Source organism: Geotrypetes seraphini, chromosome 18 (genome assembly GCF_902459505.1).
Source record: "Geotrypetes seraphini chromosome 18, aGeoSer1.1, whole genome shotgun sequence".
Taxonomy (NCBI): Eukaryota; Metazoa; Chordata; class Amphibia; order Gymnophiona; family Dermophiidae; genus Geotrypetes; species Geotrypetes seraphini.
In genome coordinates, this window is record NC_047101.1 from 32,126,342 (window position 1) to 32,149,528 (window position 23,187).

General features: G+C 41.8%; 1 protein-coding gene across 1 annotated transcript in view; it reads right to left on the minus strand.

The window, feature by feature from the left end:
• Positions 1-23,187, minus strand: part of WWC1 (WW and C2 domain containing 1) — a 223,179-nt gene that overhangs the window by 47,228 nt on the left and 152,764 nt on the right. The window contains exons 7-10 of the mRNA XM_033927312.1: positions 22,343-22,474; positions 18,027-18,100; positions 14,297-14,539; positions 3,200-3,289 (exon numbers count right to left, since the gene is read on the minus strand). Of these exons, the coding sequence (XP_033783203.1) occupies positions 3,200-3,289; positions 14,297-14,539; positions 18,027-18,100; positions 22,343-22,474 (539 nt within the window). The remainder of the gene's footprint in view (positions 1-3,199; positions 3,290-14,296; positions 14,540-18,026; positions 18,101-22,342; positions 22,475-23,187) is intronic.

Here is a 23,187-nt window from a genome sequence, read left to right on the forward strand (position 1 = left end):
TTGTACATTTTTTCCAATGACTTGAATGGGTGAAATCTGATTTTCTGTTTGTAGCTCCGCCCATGTGTGCAGGTGGGCCGCGAGACCCCCAGAACATATCACCCCAGGTAGTGAGGGATCTGCATACCAAATTTCGTTCAAATCGGTCCCACAGCTTCTTACATTTTTTCCATTGACTTGAATGGGTGAAATCTGATTTTCTGTTTGTAGCTCCGCCCACGTGTGCAGGTGGGTCGCGAGACCCACAGAACATATCACCACCGGTAGTGAGGGATCTGCATACCAATTTTCGTTCAAATCGGTCCCACAGCTTCTTACATTTTTTCCATTGACTTGAATGGGTGAAATCTGATTTTCTGTTTGTAGTTCCGCCCACTTGTGCAGGTGGGTCACGAGACCCCCCAGAACATATCACCCCCGGTAGTGAGGGATCTGCATACCAAGTTTCATTCAAATCGGTCAAGCCGTTTTTGAATTAATGTGAGAATGGCATCTTTTTACATTTTTTCCATTGACATGAATGGGTGAAATGTGATTTTCTGTTTGTAGCTCCGTCCACGTGTGCAGGTGGGCCGCGAGACCCCAAGAACATATCTCCCCAGGTAGTGAGGGATCTGCATACCAAGTTTCGTTCAAATCGGTCAAGCCGTTTTTGAATTACTGTGAGAATGGCAGCTTTTTCCATTTTTTCCATTGACATGAATGGGTGAAATCTGATTTTCTGTTTGTAGCTCCGCACACGTGTGCAGGTGGCCCGCGAGACCCCCAGAACATATCACCCCAGGTAGTGAGGGATCTGCATCCCAAGTTTCGTTCAAATCGGTCAAGCCGTTTTTGAATTACAGTGAGAATGGCAGCTTTTTACATTTTTTCCATTGACATGAATGGGTGAAATCTGATTTTCTGTTTATAGCTCCGCCCACGTGTGCAAGTGGGCCGCGAGACCCCCAGAACATATCACCCCAGGTAGTGAGGGATCTGCATACCAAGTTTCGTTCAAATCGGTCAAGCCGTTTTTGAATTACTGTGAGAATGGCATCTTTTTACATTTTTTCCATTGACATGAATGGGTGAAATGTGATTTTCTGTTTGTAGCTCCGCCCACGTGTGCAGGTGGGCCGCGAGACCCCCAGAACATATCATCCCAGGTAGTGAGGGATCTGCATATCAAGTTTCGTTCAAATCGGTCAAGCCGTTTTTGCGTGATCGCGGCACATACACACACACATACACACCTCCGATTTTATATATATAGATATAAGATATATATATATATACATAAATACATGTTTTTGCTTTTTTTATGTTGCTAAAAAGAACACAAATTTAGAATATATGTGGTTCTCAAAATCACTAAATAAATAACATACAGGAAACCTGAGTAACTATAGAACTGAGACTAAAATGGAGAAACTTTACTAATCGGATTCTAAGCCTCAGAATTTGGAGCATTTTTTTACCCAATCCACTTGGCTCTTGCTCACCTTCTTGGCAGTAACCCACCCTCACTCATACTAAAGTTATTTTATTTTATTTATACTACCAATTAATTTGGGGCAATGTAGCCAAACTTTAATTAATTTCTTCCTGAGGTAACAACACAATTATTTAAAACATCCAAGCTCAGTTCAAGACACAGAATCGGCAGACTAATGCAAGCAAAGGATGTGAAACCAGATTATATTTATGATTTTTCTTTGTACTTATCTTTGGCATTACATTTCTTGCCAAGTGACCATGAAATTCAGACCACTGCTTTATATAACTAGCTTTTCGTCATTCATTCATCCGACGCAGCGTGTCTTGAACTGAGCTTGGATGTTTTAAATAATTGTATTGTTAGCTCAGGAAGAAATTAATTAAAGATTGGCTAAATTACCCAGAATTAATTGGGAGTATAAATAAAATAAAATAACTTTAGTGTGAGTGAGGTGAGCAGGAGCAAGTGGATTGGGTAAAAAAAATGCTCCAAATTCTGAGGCTTAGAACCCGATTAGTAAAGTTTCTCCATTTTAGTCTCAGTTCTACAGTTACTCAGTGGTTTCCTGTATACCAATTATTTTGCTAAAAATACCGAATTTTATATAAATTATCTTTACTCACATTTAAATCACTATTATATAAAACCCCTGCTTTTATTTACAAAGTTTTAATTCCATATAATTCTCCTAAATTTTTAAGATCTAATGACCAACTTTTGTTGGTCATTCCTTCTCTTAAAATTATTAACACCCGAAGGCAATTCATTTTTACTGTAACAGCGCCACAGACTTGGAATTCACTCCCACTTTATTTAAGAGAGGAGAAGAATTTGGAAAAATTTAAAAGCCAACTTAAGAGCTTTCTTTTTAAAGATGCGTTCAATACCTAATTGAAACGTTAATTGCTCTTTTATCATTTACTCTTTTATGCATTTTGGATCTTCAATTATTTATTTGTCCTCCCATTCCTTTTGTGTTTTACCTTAACTATTGATTCTTTCCTATCGAACATTGTATTTCCTCCCTTTTTGTCCTATTGTTTGCTTGTTTTTGTATTATTTACTTTGTTTTAATTAGTTTATTTTTGATGATTTTATACCCTTGTTAACGTTACTCTCTATTTTATGTACATTTTAGAAATTTATTTTATTATGTGTCCATCGCTTAGTAATTGTAATAGGCGATTAATCAAATAACAAATAAACTTGAAACTTGAATAAATAACACAAAACTTTAGTTCCCCAACTGGATGACATAACAACATTATAATAGCAATGATATTTAATAAGCCAGCTCTACTAGACTTCTCATTACCCTCCCCCAACCCACTTCCCTCCCATATGAATCCTCAGAACCATTAAACTTCCATTGTAACAAGCCTGCTTTTCCCATTATAAATAAGAGTCCCACATTTTCTCATATGTCCTGTATTCCTGTTTCAGGACTCTCAATTTATACATCCGGCAAAATTATCAGACTTTGGGCCTCTTCTATTAAACTACCTGCATATCTAACAATAGGGGTCTAAAAACAAAGTTTGATCTTAAACAACACGATGCACAATCCTTTGGGGGATTTTGTAGGATTATTCAAGTAGGGGGGTCAAACTCTCAGAAGCAGGATGCCTATGTTATGATGTGGGGATGGATTCAAGGCTCAAGGCACTTAATACCCTATGCCAGAAATTAGGAATCTGGTGCATGAAAGATCCTCCTCACCTTTTCAGCTGTGTGTGTAAGGTGGCCAGTAACCGTGTTGCTTCTTCTAGCTCTCTCACAAGCTGGGCCCGTTTACTATTCAGCTTCAATCTAAGGAAAGCAACCCAATGCAATGATCAATAATGAATAGAATAACACAGGAGAGTCAAATCCACAAACACAACACTCAGACTCAGAGTGGTGGAAAGGTCCAAAAAAGACTGGTGAACTCAAGATATCACACACAATTCTTTATTTCTTCAATACACCATATATCGACTCGACATGCGCATGTTTCAGCCAAAGAGGCCTGCATCAGGAGTTGAATCACGCTGTAAAAAACGCCACCATTTTTTCGCCATATGCAGTTGGAAAATGGTGGCGATCTTTACAGCGTGATTCAACTCCAGATACAGGCCTCTTTGGCCAAAACATGCGCATGTTGAGTCGATATATAGTGTATTGAAGAAATAATGAATTGTGTGTGATATCTTGAGTTCACCAGTCTTTTTTGGACCTTTCCACTACTCTGAGTCTGAATGATCAATAATGAGCCATAACATTAAGCAGGACAACATATAAAACCAAAGCATCAATTAGTAACAATCACCATAACACATCCAGCTAAATTGTGCCTTTCTCTGTCTCAGCTGCACTTCAAGAAAAATTTTCTGAAGGCGTTTCCAGAGTTGGGCAGTAATATATTACTTTTAAAAGTGATGAGTAACTGTAATGATTACTTTCACGCAAAAGTAATGTTTAACTGTAATATATTACATTTTTCAGTAAACGTCCTAATCACCAGGATGTCTGATAATCAAAACTGTCTCAATGGACATCTAGCAAGGTGTCCTATTTTTTGTGCATTCAGACCTCAAGATGGGTGTGACAGAGGCATGTTATGGGCGGGCTTTGTGCATGCATAAGGGTGTGTTAGACCTGGACGTTTTGCAGCGATAATCAAATATTTTGCAAGACATCTTGGATGGAACATAGACTTTCGGAGCTAGACCTGTTTTAGAAGCATCTAAGTGCCATAAAGGTGCCTAAACTGACCAGATGAACACTGCATGCATCAAGGTAAGACACCCCCACACTACCCCAGTGCTCACTGACACCATACAAAAATGAGAACATAAAGGTACACACCTGGCTCTAGAACAGCAGCATCTGATTTGGGGAAGCCTAGTAAAGCATTAGGTTTGTAGAGTGACCTGGTGGGTGGGCTAGTGAACCATAGAGAGGAGGACCCAGGCCCATATGGCATTTTAACCACAACATCTATGGTATTAAGTATGAGCCCATCAAAACCCACCTGCAGCCATAAGGGCTATTGGGGTGGTATGCAGGTGGGCATAGTAGTTGTTTTGGGGAGTTTTGGGGGGCTCACCATAAATTATAAGGGGGTTATGGTGAGATATACATCTGATACCTTTTACATGAAGTTCACAGCTATGTCCTCTAAGGTCCAGTAATTGCAGTAACAGTACTATACCAGAATCCACACATCCTTTACATCATGCTCTTCTCCAAGCTGAAGAGCCCCTGGCTTCTGGAATAGCCATTGTGTAATGATTAGAGGATGAATTGGGGGTGAGAACATGTGGTAAATCTGTGGTAATGGTAATATTTTAATGGAATTACCATGGGGATGGGAGTAAAAGCTTGTGGGGATGGAGTACAGATATAGTTTGAGTTTTTGAGGATGGGGTGGTGATGGGGACAAGTTTTATCTCCGTATCATCCTCCTCTTCTCCTTTCTCCTTCTCGGTAAATAATACTGTCGTTGTTCCAGTCTCCTCTGCTCGCAACCTTGGAGTCATCTTTGATTCTGACCTCTCATTTTCTACGCACATCCAACAAACTGCTAAGGCCTGTTGCTTCTGTCTCTACAATATCAACAAAATCCACTCCTTCCTCTCTGAGCACACTACCCGGACCCTTTTCCAAATAGTCGTAACCTAACGCTTATATTACTGCAATCTACGTCTAACTGGTCTCCCGCAGTGTCGCCTTTCTCCCTTGCAATCTGTACAAAGCTCTGCTGCACAACTCATCTTCTACCAACCTTGCTACACTCATGTCACCCCTCTCCTTAAGTCACTTCACTGGCTCCCTATCTGCCATCGCATACAGTTCAAGATCTTATTGCTGACCTACAAATGTGTTCATTCTGCTGCCCCTCAATATCTCTCCTCACTTCTCTCTCTTTATATACCTCCCAGAGAACTCAGTTTCTCAGATAAGTCTCTCTTAACATTACCCTTCTCCTCCACTGCCAATTCCAGACTTCGTTCCTTTCATCTAGCTGCCCCCTATACCTGGAATAAATTACCCGAGTTTGTCCGTCAAGCCCCTTTCCCTTGTATAAAAGTGGACTGAAAACCCACCTTTTTGATATAGCCTTCAATCCATAACCCAACTCCTTTGCCCACCAACCCAGCCAGCTGATTAATCATTCTCCTTAACTGTATCCATGACATCCTGTTTGTCAGTCTAGATTGTAAGCTCTTTTGAGCAGGGACAATCATCTTCTTTGTGACTCTGCGTCATAGAAATAATTAATAGTTGTAGTAATGGCAGCGATCTATGTTCCCTCTAAATCAGGGGTGTCGAAGTCCCTCCTCGAGGGCCGCAATCCAGTTGGGTTTTCAGGATTTCCCCAATGTATATGCATGAGATCTATTTGCATGAACTGCTTTCATTGTATGCTAATAGCTCTCATGCATATTCATTGGGGAAATCCTGAAAATCCGACTGGATTGCAGCCCTCGAGGAGGGACTTTGACACCCCTGCTCTAAATGGAGCACAAGAGCAATTGGCTCATACATTTTAGAAGTCACTCACAGATTTTACATGATTGCTCACAAAAATATTTGCAAATCTGGTTTTTAGAACCTGCTGCTCACATGAAAATTTTTTTTTTAACTTCTTGCTCACGTGAAAATAAAAAAAAATTGTATGCACCTGGCCAGTCCTTACAGGGAGCACTGGTTGCGATTTAAATTTTCTTTTCCTAGGGGTTGGTTTAACCATTAGGTCATGGGTGCCCAACACATCGATCGCAATCGACAGGTCGCTCGCTCAGGCGACCCCAGTCGATCGCAGAGCGGGTTCCCGTCTTCCCTTCTCTTTTTTCCCCTCCTGACTGGCCTGCTCCTGAATTCTGCTGCTGCCTCCGCTGCTCAACATTAAAAAAACAACAAAAAACAGCTTGGAGAATTTATGCTCCGTGGGCTAACGTGTGCCTGTACCGGCTTCCCTTCTCTTCCCTCTGAAACCGGAAGTTATGTTCGGGGGGGGGGGGGGGGAGAGAAGGGAAGCCGGCACGCACATGTTAGAGCCCCATTCGCGGGCTAAAGCGGGAGACAGGTCAGTGAAGCTTGCGATTTGCTCTTCTTGCTGCCAGGTCCTGCCTACTTTCTGTTTCCTCAAAGGCAGGAGGTGGGAGGGGTGGGAGGGGATGTGCACAGATGGATCAAGCACTGGTTGTCGGGTAGACTGCAGAGGGTCGGAGTAAAGGGCCAATATTCTGACTGGCGGGGAGTCACGAGCGGTGTGCCACAGGGATCAGTGCTGGGGCCGTTACTCTTCAACATATTTATCAATGACCTGGAAAAGGAGGCAAAGTGCGAGGTTATAAAATTTGCAGACGATACCAAACTGTGCGGCAGAGTTAGGTCCAGGGAGGAGTGTGAGGACCTGCAAAGGGACCTGGACAAGCTGGAAGACTGGGCAAACAAATGGCAAATGCGCTTTAACGTGGAAAAATGCAAGGTCATGCATATAGGGAAAAAGAACCCGTTGTTCAACTACAAATTGGGGGGGGGGCATTGTTGGGAGACAGCAGACTTGAGAGAGACTTGGGTGTACTGGTGGATGCATCACTGAAGCCATCTGCACAGTGCGCAGCAGCCTCGAAAAAAGCCAACAGGATGCTGGGCATCATAAAGAGGGGCATAACAACCAGGACGCGGGAAGTCATCATACCATTGTATCGAGCGATGGTGCGTCCACATCTGGAATACTGCGTTCAGTATTGGTCGCCGCATCTCAAGAAGGACATGGCGGTACTTGAGAGAGTCCAAAGGAGAGCAACAAAACTGGTAAGAGGGCTGGAACACTGCCCATACGCCGAGAGGTTGGATAGGCTGGGGCTCTTCTCTCTGGAAAAAAGGAGGCTCAGGGGAGATATGATAGAGACCTTCAAGATCATGAGGGGCATAGAGAGGGTGGATAGGGACAGATTCTTCAGACTGAGGGGGACAACAGGTACGAGGGGACATTCGGAGAAACTGAAGGGAGATAGGTTCAAAACAAATGCAAGGAAGTTTTTCTTCACCCAAAGGGTCATGGACACTTGGAATGCGCTACCGGAGGAAGTGATCAGGCAGAGTACGGTACAGGGATTCAAACAGGGATTGGACGGATTCCTGAGGGATAAAGGGATCATGGGATACTGAGAGAGGTGCTGGGATGTAACACAAGTATAGAAGCTAACCAGGTAATAAGTATAGAGAGCCAACCAGGTCGTGCATGTGCAAGACCGGAGGGCTAGGACTTTGATGAGAAGATAGGACTTCAATGAGGAACCAAGGTGGCAAGGGGGCCCCTTCTGTTGATTCAGACAGGTCGTGACCTGTTGGGCCGCCGCGGGAGCGGACTGCTGGGCAGGATGGACCTATGGTCTGACCCGGCGGAGGCACTGCTTATGTTCTTATGTTCCTTTGCGCTCACCCTGTCCTCAACGCCAGCCAGCTTGAGGCACAGAAGCCAAGCGGGGGCATCACTGAATCACCAAGGTATTCCTGTCGCTCTGTTTCAGAACTGTGACAATATCAGTCTTTCTCCACTTGGATTTTGAAAATATCTGTGGATGTGACACCTACTGCTCTTCAATCTGTCTGTCAGACTAGAATTTCAATTTCTACTCCTCCATAATTTGTACTACACTGACTTCACAGAAGGCACGAGAATCTTAATGAGGATTTTCTACCATGCCGGATTCTCACCTAAAATTTCTGTGAAAACCATGACAAATTTCTGTGAAAACCATGACCTATCTATGTGCTAAATGCCACTGCATGACTAATGGAGGCTTGGGGACATGCACCAAATGCTAGCATCCGTGCATGCAAATGAGAGGGAACGGCATTCAAATGTAGGTAGGTAGGTAGGTAGGCAGGTAGGCAGGTAGGCAGGCAGTGATTCACTAAAAAAAATGAGGGACACCGACTGGGCTGACCGATCCAAAAATAAGCGACAGCTGAGGACCAGTCGCTCAGGTGCTTTCCGACTGCCCTGCCTTCTGCCGCCCTGCTTTCAGCCCTGATCTCCTGCCTGCCATGATCTGCCCCATCTCCTGCTCTAGCCCCGAATCTCTCCTGCTGCCCAGACTCTCCTGCCCTTCCCCGCAGTGCAAGCAAGTGGTTTTAACCCGCGGGCTTACGAAGAAAAAAAAAAAAAAAAGAAGAAGTTTCCCGCTCTGCCGGGCACGGAGGGCCAGCGCATGCGTCAGGATCGCTATAGAGCGATCCGGGTGCTCAATTGGGGGCATGATTCCGATCGCCCTCATTTGCATGAGGGCGATTCGTGAATCAGCCCCCCGGACACGGATCTGATCCGATCCGTGCCCTTAGTGAATCTAGCCCTATGTGTTCAGCATGTTTTGACTTTACTTAAAAGAGTATTTGAATCAGCTCAGCTAGTGTGAAAGCACCCTGATGGGCTTAATAAAACTGTCAATTGCCTTAAGCGTCTTTGTTTTGGCATCAGAGCAAATTTGAGCGTGCTGTGACAAAAGAGGTGAAGACTTATATGATCAAGCCTTTAAGACTATATCTTTAGTTTCTGAATATGTTTTATAATTGTTCTTTCTACAGCGGGTCGGGTGGCCCTGTATAATATGGTGCTCTTCCCAAAATAGATCTACAGATTTCAGGTTTTGCCATTTTTACTTTCACTTTCACACTCGAATCAGCTTACCAGAGGGCTCCAACGATTTATGTGTGTGTGTGTGTGTATGGAAGGGGGGGGGGGGGGGTAAGCGCCCACGTATGACATATGTTAGAGCTTGTTTGCCTAGAGAACGGGGAGTCTATGAATTGCTTAATATTCGCTGGTATGCAATGGCCTGCCAGATGAGACACATTAGTGACTGGTATAGAGGTACTTCATATTTTTCTGATTCCAGGTTGGAGTTATCGGTACTTTTTCCTTACCATATCAACTTTGTATTGCATGTATCGGCTCCGGCCCTCCGACCCATGGTAGCAATGTATCCAATATTTGTCCCTGCTTGCTGGGTATGTCATTGTCTTAAACTGTCCTCAGCTGTCTCTCCTTTTCTCCTGATTCAGGGGAACTGTAATTTTCTACCGAGGCTCCAGCACTCGCCCTTTCAAAGATGGGCCCAAAGGGGATTATGTTATCTTTTTCACCTGTTTACAGAATCTGGACTTTATGCTTCTTTCGCAACTTTACAACGTACCTATGGCCTCCTGGGAACGGACATTTTTGCCTATTATCAAATACACCATTATGTCCGCTCTGCGATTTCACCAGGTGGGAATACTGGACAGACAACCTGGCATTAATTTGGAGATTTTGGCAACATCTTGGGAAGAAAATCTTCACTGTTCTCTTTCAGCACAACATAGGAAAATGCAAGGTCATGCATGTAGGGAAAAAGAATCCGATGTTCACTTACAAAATGGGGGGATCACTGCTAGGGGTGAGTAACCTTGAAAGAGACCTGGGAGTGATGGTAGACACATCATTGAAGGCGTCAGCACAGTGCGCCACAGCCTCAAGGAAGGCGAACAGAATGTTGGGCATCATTAAGAAGGGTATCACAACCAGGACGAAGGAAGTAATCCTGCCACTGTATCGTGCAATGGTGCGCCCGCACCTGGAGTACTGTGTCCAGTACTGGTCGCCATACCTCAAGAAGGACATGGCGGTACTTGAGAGAGTCCAGAGAAGAGCAACTAAGCTAATAAAGGGTATGGAAGACCTCTCATATACTGACAGACTGAAGAAGTTGGGGCTTTTCTCCCTGGAAAAGCGGAGACTTAGAGGAGACATGATAGAAACCTTCAAGATCATGAAGGGCATAGAAAGAGTGGACATGGACAGATTTTTCAAATTACGGGGAACCACAAGCACAAGGGGGCACTCGGAGAAACTGAAAGGGGAAAGGTTTAGAACAAACGCCAGGAAGTTCTTTTTCACTCAGAGGGTGGTGGATACATGGAACGCGCTACTGGAGGATGTGATAAGCAAAGAGGCTTCAAAGAGGGTCTGGACAGGTACCTGGAGGACAAAGGGATTGAGGGGTACAGATAGGAGTAGAGGTAGGTAATAGGGATAGAATTAGAGGATCAGAGGCAGTTACAAAATTAGTCATGGACACTGTTCAGGCAATTAGGCCTGATGGGCCGCCGCAGGAGCGGACCGCTGGGCAGGATGGACCTCTGGTCTGACTCAGCGGAGGCAACTTCTTATGTTCTTATGTTATCTCCAACGAGCGTTGAAGTCTTCAAGAAAACTATCTGCTAACATTGTTCATTGGGAACTACAACTTAAGATCATTTTATGTCTTTACATTCCACCTATGCGAACTTACCGAATGGGCATCACCTCATCTCATGGTTGCCCTAAGAGTGCTCAAGCCTATGCATCGTTGGGATATATGTTTTGGACTTGTCCACAAATTGTTCAGTTTTGGAATTGTTTGGGACAGGAGATGGACTCCAAAACCTAGAGCTCTTTTTGGGATTTATATATTGGCTTCTCCCAAACCCAAAGGATTGTCTGCATTTATGGTCAGAGCGGTCTTAATGGGAAAGAAGGCCATTTTGTCCAACTGGGTACCTAATGACCCACCGAACTATAGCCAGTGGTGGTCTTTGATTATTGTACATGCCTTTTTGGAACTTAGGCAATTTGGGGATCTAGATACTATTGAAGGACGTTGTTTTTCTTCGATTTGGGTCCATTTTTGGATGGATCCAACATGCTCGCAGCAGATTATTGAACATTTGCAGCCCATTATTTCTTATATATGTGCTCCTTTACTGTTTGGTTGATAGGGGGTGACTGTATGTGGTGCGTATATAAAGGAAAACTGTTGTATTTTGTTCGGCACATTATATTGCACTTTGTAATTCAATAAATACATTTAAACATATAATTGTTCTTTCATGTTCAAAGAAGGCAGTGCAACAAACTCCTACTTTAGTGGGGGGAAGAATTCTGAATTGTAGTTTTTAGACAGTAATAGAATGTAAAAATTATATAAGGATGTGAAGACCTTTCAAGGCCTTTATACATTTCAGTCCAAATCAGCGTACAAAAACACTTCATAAATCCAAAGCCATAAAGAGAGCGAATCAAAAATTAAAGGCAATTGTTAAATTACACGATAACTGGAACAGAGCTAGCGAAATGCAACATATGTACTCACACATTGCCTGTTGGATAGTTCATCCACATATAGGGCAGCGTGTGGCAGCCAATCTTGCAATGGACACTCCACTGCAAGATTGCACCATCGAAGATAAGGGGAGATTCACCGTCTCAGTATGGACATAGCACCATAAATCAAAGAAAGATTGATGAGGGGGTAAATAGATTTAAAGTGAAAAGGTCGTCGTGTGCACAATGTTGATGGGTGACCAGAAGAGCACATTGACAGGGTGGATGCCTTAATTAGAGAAGACCAACGGATAATGGTGTCTCAACTGGCTGCAAATTTGGAGATCTGTTACGGATCTGCATTTGCCATAATGCGTGATGACTTGGAATACGGATATTTATAAAATTATCCCAGAGAATGAAAATGAGCAAGATAAAACCTTACCACAGATCATTCTTTGGAGTTAAACTGGGATTAGCAACACTATGGTCACGGTGCCAAAAGGCAGACGTTATCCTCTGCACAGATGTAACCAACATCCTTCCATCATCTTTTCTATGACACCACACACAAAGACAAATTCATATCCAGCTTAAAGACATTCCTGATGCTTAGGATCTGTAACACCTAGGGCTCCTTTTACTAAGGTGCGCTAGGGTTTTAACGCACGGAATAGCGCACGCTACAATGCAACGTGCGCTAGACCTTAACGCCAGCATTGAGCTGGCGTTAGTTCTAGAAGCATAGCTAGCGCATCTTAGTAAAAGTAATTGTAAACCGCATAGAACTTAACAGTATTGCGGTATATAAACTGTTATTATTATTATTATTAAAAGGAGCCCCTAGACCTTTAACAGACTGGCATCGCAAGAAGAGCCATCCTTCCTATTGTCCTAATCAATTTTTTGTTCTTTTATGCTATCACAGATTGTATTTCACCCCCCCCCCTCTCCACACGTGTCTATATGTTCTGTCCTTTGTCTATGTTTTAATACTCCTCAGATTTTATACTTTTTTTTTTCTATGTATACCGCTTAGATAATTTTTAAGCGGTATATCAAATTTTAAATAAACTTGGAAGACAGGGGAATGGGGGGCCCTGATCAAGTACAGTCTAAGAAGGAGAGGGATGCCAATCAAATGCATCACACTGCAAGTCTTTCTCTCCACTCTGAGAGGTATAAGAAGAGATGAACTGCCATCCTGGGTCAGACGAAAGGTGTACAAGCCCAATATTCTGTTTTTAACCGTGGCCAGATTCTAAAAAATAAACCTCACACTGCGTACCACTAGGGATATAAGCAGTGGATTTCTCCAAGCCTCAGTGGTTTATAGATTTTTTTTCTCCAGAACCGTGTCCAAACCTTTTTAAAACCTAGCTTTGTTAACTGCTTTTATGACATCCTCCAGCAACTTATTCGAAAATGTACTTCTGGATGAAAAATGATTTTCTTCTATTTATATTTTAAAAGTACAGTACTACTTTGTAGGTTCATAGCAAGCTCCCTAGTCTCTGCATGTTTTGATCGAGGAAGCGACCAATTTGCATTTATCTATTCCAGTCCTCTCAGGATTTTATAGGCCCTTTATCGGTAACATGGAATATTGCTACTCCTTGGGTTTTGGCCAGGTACTAGTGACCTGGTTTGGCCACCATGTGAACGGGTACTTGGCTTGATGGACCACTGGGCTGACCCAGTAAGGCTATTCTTATGTTCGTATGTTCTTATCATCTAGGCTTCTTGGGGCCAATATTTAGCCAGCAGCGATTTTTCTGTATGCTGTTGGGGTTAAACCCGGATTTTCAAGGCCGGGTCATTTCCGGCAACTTGCACTGAATCTCCGGTTTCATTTTTGGCTGTACCAGCTTAACTGGTTAAGCCGCTATTCAGTACTAACTGGTTACGTGCTGAGCAGTTAAAGGTAGGCCTGCCATTTCTGCAGCCTGTTTTAGCTGCTAAAAATTGCGTGTTTGGTGCTGAGTGACTATTTTGCGCGATATAACCACTAAGGACCGGATTCTCTATATGGTGCCAGTATTGGCGACTGCCTAAAAAGTGGCTGCCGATCACATGTCAATCACACGATGGCGCCGTAGAGAATCGCGCTTCCAGGAAAGATAGGCTCTGGAAATGTAGGCCAGGGATTTTTCCAGGCCTATCTTTGTCTTGTGCCTATGTAGGTTCTTTATGGCACCTAATGCCTCTTCCAGCATTAGCCTACGTAGGCATGAATCCGGCGAATTTTATTTAAGCACCGGTAGGCACTTTCACTTTATTGTTTTTTGCCGTTTTAAACGGTGTTTCTCAATTAACTTAGGCACTGGTAAGGCACCGTTTATAGAATTTCCCCCTTAGTGTCTAGTTGCTAACCGCAGATAGCCAGTTATCTCTTGCTGAATATCTGTGGTTAGGCGCTATAACACTAGTTAATGGGCCCGGAGCTGTTTCCAGCCAATCAAATAGCCTTGAATATCGACCTGCTCCTGTGCAGCTAGTACACAAGTGTTTTCAAAAACTCCCAGGCTGTCAGAGCCCATCGGTAAATTGTGAGACTAGTTGAGAAACTCCCTGAAGTGCCAGGACAGATATTGCATCACCCTCGGAGCGAAGTGTGATCACGCAGCTGCACGTTGCATACCGCTGCTTCAGTTCATTCCACACTGCTGCAGAGAATAAAGTCTGGGCGCCCTACCTACCTCTCTGTGAGTGCTTTGCTTTGGGAGTCTCTGGCGGTCCGCAGGTCTTCCTCCAGATGCTTTCGCTCCCCCTCCAGCCTCTCCGCCTCACTTTGCGTCCACTTCCTGGGGCTGATGAAGCGCATTTCCTTCAAGAGCTCCTCTTTCTCGTTGATGAGAATTAGTCGGTCCCGCTCAGAGTCCAGGACACCAGGCCAGGCCTCGCTGTCTAGTTTTGCCAGCTGAATCTTTATTTTGGCTATCCTATGGAGAGAAAGGTGATAAGAGGAGAGTTCCAGTATAGCATATATTGTTTACTAAATCTAAGGTAATATAACATAACATCGTACTTATAAACCGCATAACCGTACGTTCAATGCGGTGAACAAAAGATTAAAAATAATATAAACCTAAAGATGATGTAGATTAATTCACTAAATATTTTGAAAAAAAGATGAGTTTTCAATTGCGTTCCAAAGTGCTTGTAAGAACAAGCACTACGCAACAGTGGGCTGAATTCCCTGTCATAGAAAGCGGCCTGAAATGCTAGGGTCCATTCCAAGGATTTCTTGCTCTTACATCCTTGAGCAGAGTCTAATATCAGGCGGTAAATAATTCCAGAGCTTAGCTGCGTGATATGGAAAAGAGGCAGCGTGATATCTGTTTATTTAACCTTTTTTAACAGAAGGAAATTATAAAGATAAAGCAGTTTTTCTTCATGAAGCTCTCGTTGAATTATACAGACTGGTGACAGGCCCTGCATATAGCTACAACAGGTGCTAAACCATATACAATTCTAAAAACAATTCTAAAAAAAAACACCAAAAAACCACAAGGCACAAATCAGAAGTCGGTGAAGTCTGGTGAAGAGTGGGGTGGCTCTTTCTACATAATGTGCTTGACAAAGCAATCTATCTGCCATATTTTGGAGGACTTGAAATTAGGTGAAAGATGCTTCATTACAGCCTAATTAAAGTAGATTGCAGTAGTCCAAGACAGACAAAGGGAGTGAGGAGTTTTAAATAAGCAAAGGAAAAATAATTCCTCACGTTTTACCAACTTCAATTTAAAAAACACATTCTGAGCTACCTTCCTTATTTGATCTTTCATGCACAGATTAGAGTACAAAATCACTCCTAGAACTCACCGGGAAGCTATGACATCAGATTCAATATTATCAATTGACTTAGTCTGTAGGGAAAGGTATGGAAGGTGGGCCTAACCAAATGAACTTGGTCTTTTCCACATTCAGTTTTAAATGAATATTAGTGGTTCAAATTTAAGCTAGTTTAGGGATTTGCCCCAAATTACCTTTTATCTCATTTTGTGTTATATAGTCCAACGAGGATAACTAGGAATTCCAATTTATTTGCCTATCCAAAAATGACTGGCTGCAGATATAAGACTTTTTTGGATAGGACTCTTGCATTTCAAGCAAGTAAGCAGCAGTCCTGGTGGGCTAATTGAATTGGTGGACTTATATTGTCTTATGGGGCATTTTGAAAAGTAATCAAGTCAACGTTGTTTGACAAATTTATTACCTAAATGAGGACATTACTGTTAATTAAAATTTTACATTGAATATTTTAGGAAATTTGTTGTATTTTAACTAATTGTATTTCAATGATTGTCCAGCCTTCTTCTGTGTAAACTGCCTAGAAATTGTTTGATTATGGCGGTATAGAAGAATAAAGTTATGTTATGTTATGTAATACAGACCAAACATTCTCTAATAAGGGACAAAGGCCCAGATTCACTAAAGACAGCGACTCAATCACTGTTGGACTATTCTCTGGCTGATTTTGAAATAGCGATTGATTCACTATCTTGTTTGCACGCAAATGATTTGTACACAATCATTTGCATGCAAACTCCCCCAACTCAATCGCTCAGTGAGCGACTGAGTCGGGGTACAGCCCCGACAGCAGTGACAGGAGAAAATCTGCTAAGATATCAAAAAACATTAGACCTACAATTTCATCTTACCTGGATTAAACTGTATAGAAAAAGTGTGGGAAACGCATTTACATAAAGTTTATATGAAACTTTATGTAAAATAATTTTTTTTTTAAATTATTTATTTATTTATAATTTCAAATAACAAATCAAGATACACTTGTATGTAAAAGAATTTAAAGATTCCTTGAGAGTGCTAAAAAAGATAGCAGAATTTGATAAACAATCATTAACAATCAATTAAGTGAAGTTTCCATCTGAAATCGTTATATAATTCTCACTCGGGAATGGAGGTGAGCATGTCATAACTTATCGGATAATCAAGTTTCAACTTTATTTAAAATATTTGATGTAATCGCAGTATCCAAATCCAATGCGATTTATAAAATTAAAAGTAGAAAAAAATAAAAAATTTCCAACAAAAAGGACATTAAAGGCAATTATGATGTAAAAACACTGATGAAGAGGGGGGGGGGGGGAAATGGATTAAATACAATTTGAAAATAAATAAAAAGGAAGGGTAAGGAAACAAAGGTTGGGGAACGGTACCCACTTAATTTCTACTTAACAGTGTTCCTTGGCCAGATAAATTCCAGGGAATTTCAGATAAATTCCAGGGAATGAGATAATGTGATTATGAAAAGGGTCAGTTAAAGGCCTTTAAATTTAGTAGGTAATTTTTCTTCTCTTATATTGAGAGGAAGAGAGTTCCAAATTTGGGGAGCTGTAACAGAAAAGATCGAATCCCTCCTTGAATAAATAATTTTTAGTGGGGGAGTTACCAGCAGGGATTTTTTCTTCTGATCTAAGAGATCTTATGGTATTAAAAATCTTTCTAAAAATGCTGGGGCTTTGTTTACTAATATCTTATGTATCAGTAAGGCAGATTTATAAGTGATTCTGTGGTTTACCGGTAACCAGTAATTTTCCTTTAACAATGGGGTAACATGATCACATTTTTTTCTATTCATGATCATTTTTATTGCGGTGTTTTGGATAATCTGTAGTCTACGTGTTTCAAATCATATGATCTGTATATCATTCCAGGTCTGCATCCTGGATTTGGCGTTATAATCATTTATGCTCCGACCCTCCGACCGCTTCAATTGATTATCCACAGGTGCTAAATATATATATATTAATTGATCATACAAAACCCCTTCTTCCTGTGTTTCATATACAAAAAAAACTTTTTAAAAAAAATCAAATATCAAATAGCCATAATACTATGTAAAAAGGCAACCTAAGATAAATGTTGCCTTTTTGCATAATATTGCTATAGGACAATCATTGCAGCAGTTAAACTTTTCCTGTGGGTTTTACACGTAAGAATCATTTCTGAACAGTAGGAGGCAATGGGCATCCCTCCTGCCAGCCTATGATTTAAGGTATGGGGGAGGAGGTACAGGGTGGTGTCGGCAGCACGGCCAGGTGGGCCTGAGGCAGGAGGGACTGGGCATCCCTCCTGCCTTTTTTCTATTTAAGAGGGTGGGGTGACAGTAGCCCAGCCCACTAGACCACCAGGCTTTTGCAGAAAGGGGGAACTTGGTGGTGGTGGAAGGGGGGACGGAGGCTGGAATCGGGCAGGGAAATTCCCGATTAGCTGAGCCAACAGGACTCCCCTAAGTCGCCGCAGCTTCAGCTGATTGGGGATTCCCCTGCCCTGGGAACCCATGCGCCTAAGTGACGACTGCTTACTGCTAATATATTTCCCTCCAGATGTGTCTGTACATTTGCTTGCACCATCAAACTGCATAACGTGCAACACCATCGACTACAATCGAATAGTAATTACCTTCTTTTCGTTTCTTCATATCTGAGGCGTAATCTGACCTTCTCAGCCAACTGATTATTGCTGCTTGAAACAAACTGGGAAAAGAGAGACAATTTTTAACTAATTGATATTAGCAGAGGGCCCAATATTTTGGGCATTGGCAATCAGTGTTTTGCTGACCGCCATTGATGTGAAACTAAGGACCCGGTTCTATAAGTGGCACCTAGACAAGTTTTGCGTGGAACTAAAAAATTGCTTTATTTATTTTAAAAATTTCTTCTCCACTTAAAACCGGATAACAATAAAACACATACATTTAAGCACACAACAGAACACTCTCATACAACTCCTCCCTACCGATCCTAAACACTTCTGCTAAAATGATCATCCAGTAAATAGAAGTTGAATTGGCGTGGCAGGCGCCCTGAGGTTGCAAGTCCAATCCCAGCCTGCTCCTTGTGACTCTGGGAAAGTCACTTAACTCTCCATTGCCCTAGGGGGGGCCACATTTAGACTGTGAGTCTGCCAGGGCAAATAGGGAAAATACTTAAAGAGAACCTGATTACTATTCAATGAATTGTATGCTTGGGGGGGGGGGGAGAAAAAGGAGTTAATAAGTCTAAAATAATAATAATAATGAAGTAATTGACCGCGCCACTAAAAACTCATTAAAAAAATTATAAACCAGGAGGGGGAGGTGTTCTTTTTGCAGGGAAGGGGAGGTTTGTTGTTTGGTAGTGGTCGTGGAGGACATAAGAGTCCAGAGCTCCATGGTGGATAGATTCTATTGCAAGCATTGTTTTACGCTCTTGTTGCTTCTGCCGTTGTCTCTGTTTAATAAAAGATTTAAATATATATAAAAAAATTAAAAACCAATTAATTATGACTTCTGTGCAGAACTCAGAGCAGTTCCTATCAACATCTATGATGAAGCTCCTATCTGCAAAGCAAGCACAGTTAGGGGCGGAGAATACACGTGCTACGACTTAGGGTTGGATAGGCGTGCTGGTAAATTAGGCCAGGGACTAACACCAGGATGCCTACCAGTGTCTAATGTGAGTTAGGCGCAGCTAGGCATGATTCTCTAAATGACATCTAGCGGTTGATTGACAACTGCGTTGGCAGCACCACTAGGCACCATTTATAGAATCAGGCCCTATATTTCCAGGTTTTCAAAGCCAGCTAACACATAGCCAAGTTAGAACATAAGCAGTGCCTCTGCTGGGTCAGACCAGGGGTCCATCATGCCCAGCAGTCCTCTCACACGGCAGCCCATCAGGTCCAGGACCTGTATAATCCTCTATCTATACCCTTCTATCCCCTTTTCCTTTAGGAAATCATCCAATCCCTTCTTGAACCCCAAAACCGTACTCTGTCCTATCATATCCTCTGGAAGCGCATTCCAGGTGTCCACCACCCTTTGGGTGAAGAAGAACTTCCTAGCATTGGTTCTGAATCTGTCCCCTCTCAATTTTTCCGAATGCCCTCTCATTCTTGTAGTTTTCAAAAGTTTGAAGAATCTGTCCCTCTCCACTTTCTCTATGCACATAACCGGTCATGTGTTGTCGCATAAAGATAGGACTGTGTTTTGTGCAGTCCCATATATTTACTTATTCAATTTTCTATACTGTTCTCTCAGAAGAGCTCAGAACGGTTTACATGAATTTATTCAGGTACTCAGGCAGTTTTCCCTGTCTGCCCAGATGAGCTCATGTAGTTGGGGCAATGGAGGGTTTAAGTGACTTGCCCAGGGTCACAAGGAGCAGTGTGGGTTTGAACCCACCTTAGGGTGCCAAGGCTGTAGCTTTAACCACTGCACCACATACTCCCCTGGTTAACCTGGTTAGTTAAGTACTGAATATTGTCACTTAACTGGTCAAGTGCCAACACTGTCCCCAGAATGCCTCCAGAATGGCCAGTTTTCATTTCAGGACCAGACATGCTGCTGAAAATTAGCCTCGAATAGGCAATTTAACTGGTGCTTAGTTAGAGGGAGTACAGTGAAGTCATGGAGTAGTGGTTCTCTCATTGGACACAGGGAGGATCATTTCCAAAGCCATTATTAAATACTTGTATGTCGTCTGACTACCAGACTACCTCTTTGTTTGAAGATGCCTGGATGTGAATATTTCAGATTACATACACGGATCAATTTATAAATTATCCAACACACATTTAGATGTATACCAACTCAACAACAGGGTTTTTTTTTAGGATAGCTTATAAATACTTATATTCAACAATCTTATTTTAGCGCATGCTTTCATTTTGTTAAGGGACTAGTGAATTAGTCCATTTATATTAAACATATGAATCACTACCTGATTCAACAAATAGCACTCATCCCTATAATTAATAATGAGGTAGAAGTATCCTAGATATGCATAATTCTCAGTAAAGAGACCTCTTATAACCTAGATGTTATTTCAAGTCTTCATTCTGAATGCATGTGATGTAATCATCTACTTGAAAACCGCCTTCCTACCCTAAATTCTTTATTGTTCATTTATTAATTTATTAGTTTATTAATTAAATGGAATGAAAGGAAATGAAAAATATATAACTAACTAAGGGAGTACAATTTTTCATTAATTATGTGCAATTCTAACAATATTTAATACAAGAGCAACAACACTTATCTTGATGGCTTCTCAGCCAGAGCCAACGTTGGGGGACCATGAACTGCCCGACGCTTTTCACCAAATTTAGAGCGTTTCAGCCAGTGAGGCCTTCATCGGGGGACAATATTACTGTTGTGCCACTTTTGCTTCTTCAGCAATTCCTTCAAAATGGTTTCTGCAACCTTTCGCAGCAGCTCGCAAGACTGTTTTAGAGAGGTACTTTTATACAAGGCGTCCTCTATTGGATATTTCACACGAGAGGACACCTTGTGTAAAAGTACCTCTCTAAAACAGTCTCGCAAGCTGCTGCGAAAGGTTGCAGAAGCCATATTGAAGGAATTCCTGCTAGGAGAAAAAGCAAATGGCATTTGTTCCTGCCTCCAACATCCCCCACTGGACCACCAGTGGCAGGAGTAAGGCCTAGAGAGGGCCTATGGAAACCTTGGAAGTTGGGGAGGTGAATTCTGGGAAGATGGTAATGGTATGGGATGAGACAAGGAGAATGATTTCAGGAAGGAGAGGGCCTTCCTTGGGAATTGGGGTGGGTGGGAGGAGGGTTCAGAAAAAGTTATGTGGGTGCTGGCCTGATATTCAGTACCAGCACTTGCATAGCTAAGCGGCCTAGTTTAGGACAACTTTTGAGCTTTTTAAAATTTGACCACTCAGCACTTATATAACCCCAGGCTCCTCCCTAATGCCACCATTAACCTGCCAACCTTTTCTGGTGGTGATCCGAGGTGATATTCAGTGGCACTGCCTACTTTACTACACTGAATATTAGAGGGAAGGTGGTAACAGGAGATTTAAGCGGGCAAGAGCCTCTCCTATCCACTTAAATTGCTTTGATTGTGACTTTGGTTCTCATTTTCCCTTTCCACGTCTTATCTAACATGGGTCTTTGTGTATCTTTATACAATCAGTACAGCTGTGGCCTCCACACTCATGAGGCCTATTACAAAATTACTCTTTGAGGATAATTTTTCAACATGTTATCTACGTATGTGTGAAGGCACATGTGTACCCAAATGTGGCCTATTTTATAATGCTAAGAGAAAACTGATAGAAATCACAGCTTGGTTGAAGGCACGGGAGCTGACGAAATTGTTATCATGTAAAGCATATGTGTATTTTTAAACTAGCTAGGTTACAAACTGGATGAGCGGGAAGTGACGTGGTATAATGGTAAATGTAGTTTACTTTGAAGATAAGGACATTATCTGTGATGTGCTACAAGGATTGATTCTTAATCCAGTTCTTTTTTAACATTTTTGTAAGTGATATTGTAGAAATGCTTCAGGTAAAGTTTGCCTCTTTGCAGATGATACCAAAACATGAAGACACCCCTGAGATTGTGGATAACATGAGGAAGGACCTAGCAAAGCTTGAAGAAGGGTCTAGAATTTGGAAGCTAATATTTGCGCCTATACCTAGGCACATTCCATAGCATTATTACTAATTGTTGGTTATTAATAACAAGATTGCTTCTCTACCCTTTGGAGTCCAAACTCTTCATCTCAAAAGGGGCATGCATAGCTTCAAAATATATGATAAAACAAGCTGGGAATAACGTTGATAGCTAGTATACTGCAGAATGACATCTTCCAAAATTACAACACTGGAATTATAAATTAAACAGGAAAGAGTTTCTGCAGACAATACTCGGCATAAGACAGTAAAGCAATATATTTCACATCAATTTTTTGACTTATTACTCACATTTTCGCTAATATCGGTTTGGGAGCTAACATCCAAATATTGCCTAGAGTTCTCAAAGGATGTATTACTGCTCCACAGATCAGACTGTGACTCTTTGTCGAAGAGAAAACCACCCTTCAGCCTGGCAAGACTCTAAATCAAGAGAGAATAAACTGTTGGTAGGCGTCATAAGACATTTCACTAGTGATCTAAGTCAATAGTATGCCTTTGAAGAACTCTGAATGAGTATTATACCTATCAATGATATAGATAAGACTAAGATTCAGTTCATCTATGCTGGTTAGAGGTAGGGTCTCTGATTAGCCAATGTATCTAGGATGCTTTATCAATGTTACTGTTCCTCCCTGTATCATGCCTAACATCAACAGATCATTGATTTCTACTCATATGCATTGAATTTGGATCTCCTTTCTTCTGCTTCCATTTTCAGTGGGAAAAGGATTACTTTCATCCTAGCTTCATTCTAGATTTTTTAACCATCCTTATTCTCACCCATTTTAAAGTACACAAAGTAATTCATAAGAAGTCAATGTTTGTTATTTTCATTTCCATGTTATTAATGACCTGTATAAATAGACCTGAAGTGATTTAGATACGTATTATATATAAATATACTTTTTTTTAACCCCACAATCAACCACACTTCTGCCCCCATCAGCCCTATTCTTTCTCCAGACTTAGCCCCTCAACCTTCTGCTCTCTATAAGCTTGCCTAACAAACCACATCTTCAATAGCTTCCTGAAATCCAAAAGTCTAAAGAACTACGAAGCCCTTCAGGTAACCAGTTCCATCCCATTGGTGTGACTACTGGAACTGCTAATAATTCCTGATGCACTTATCTCAG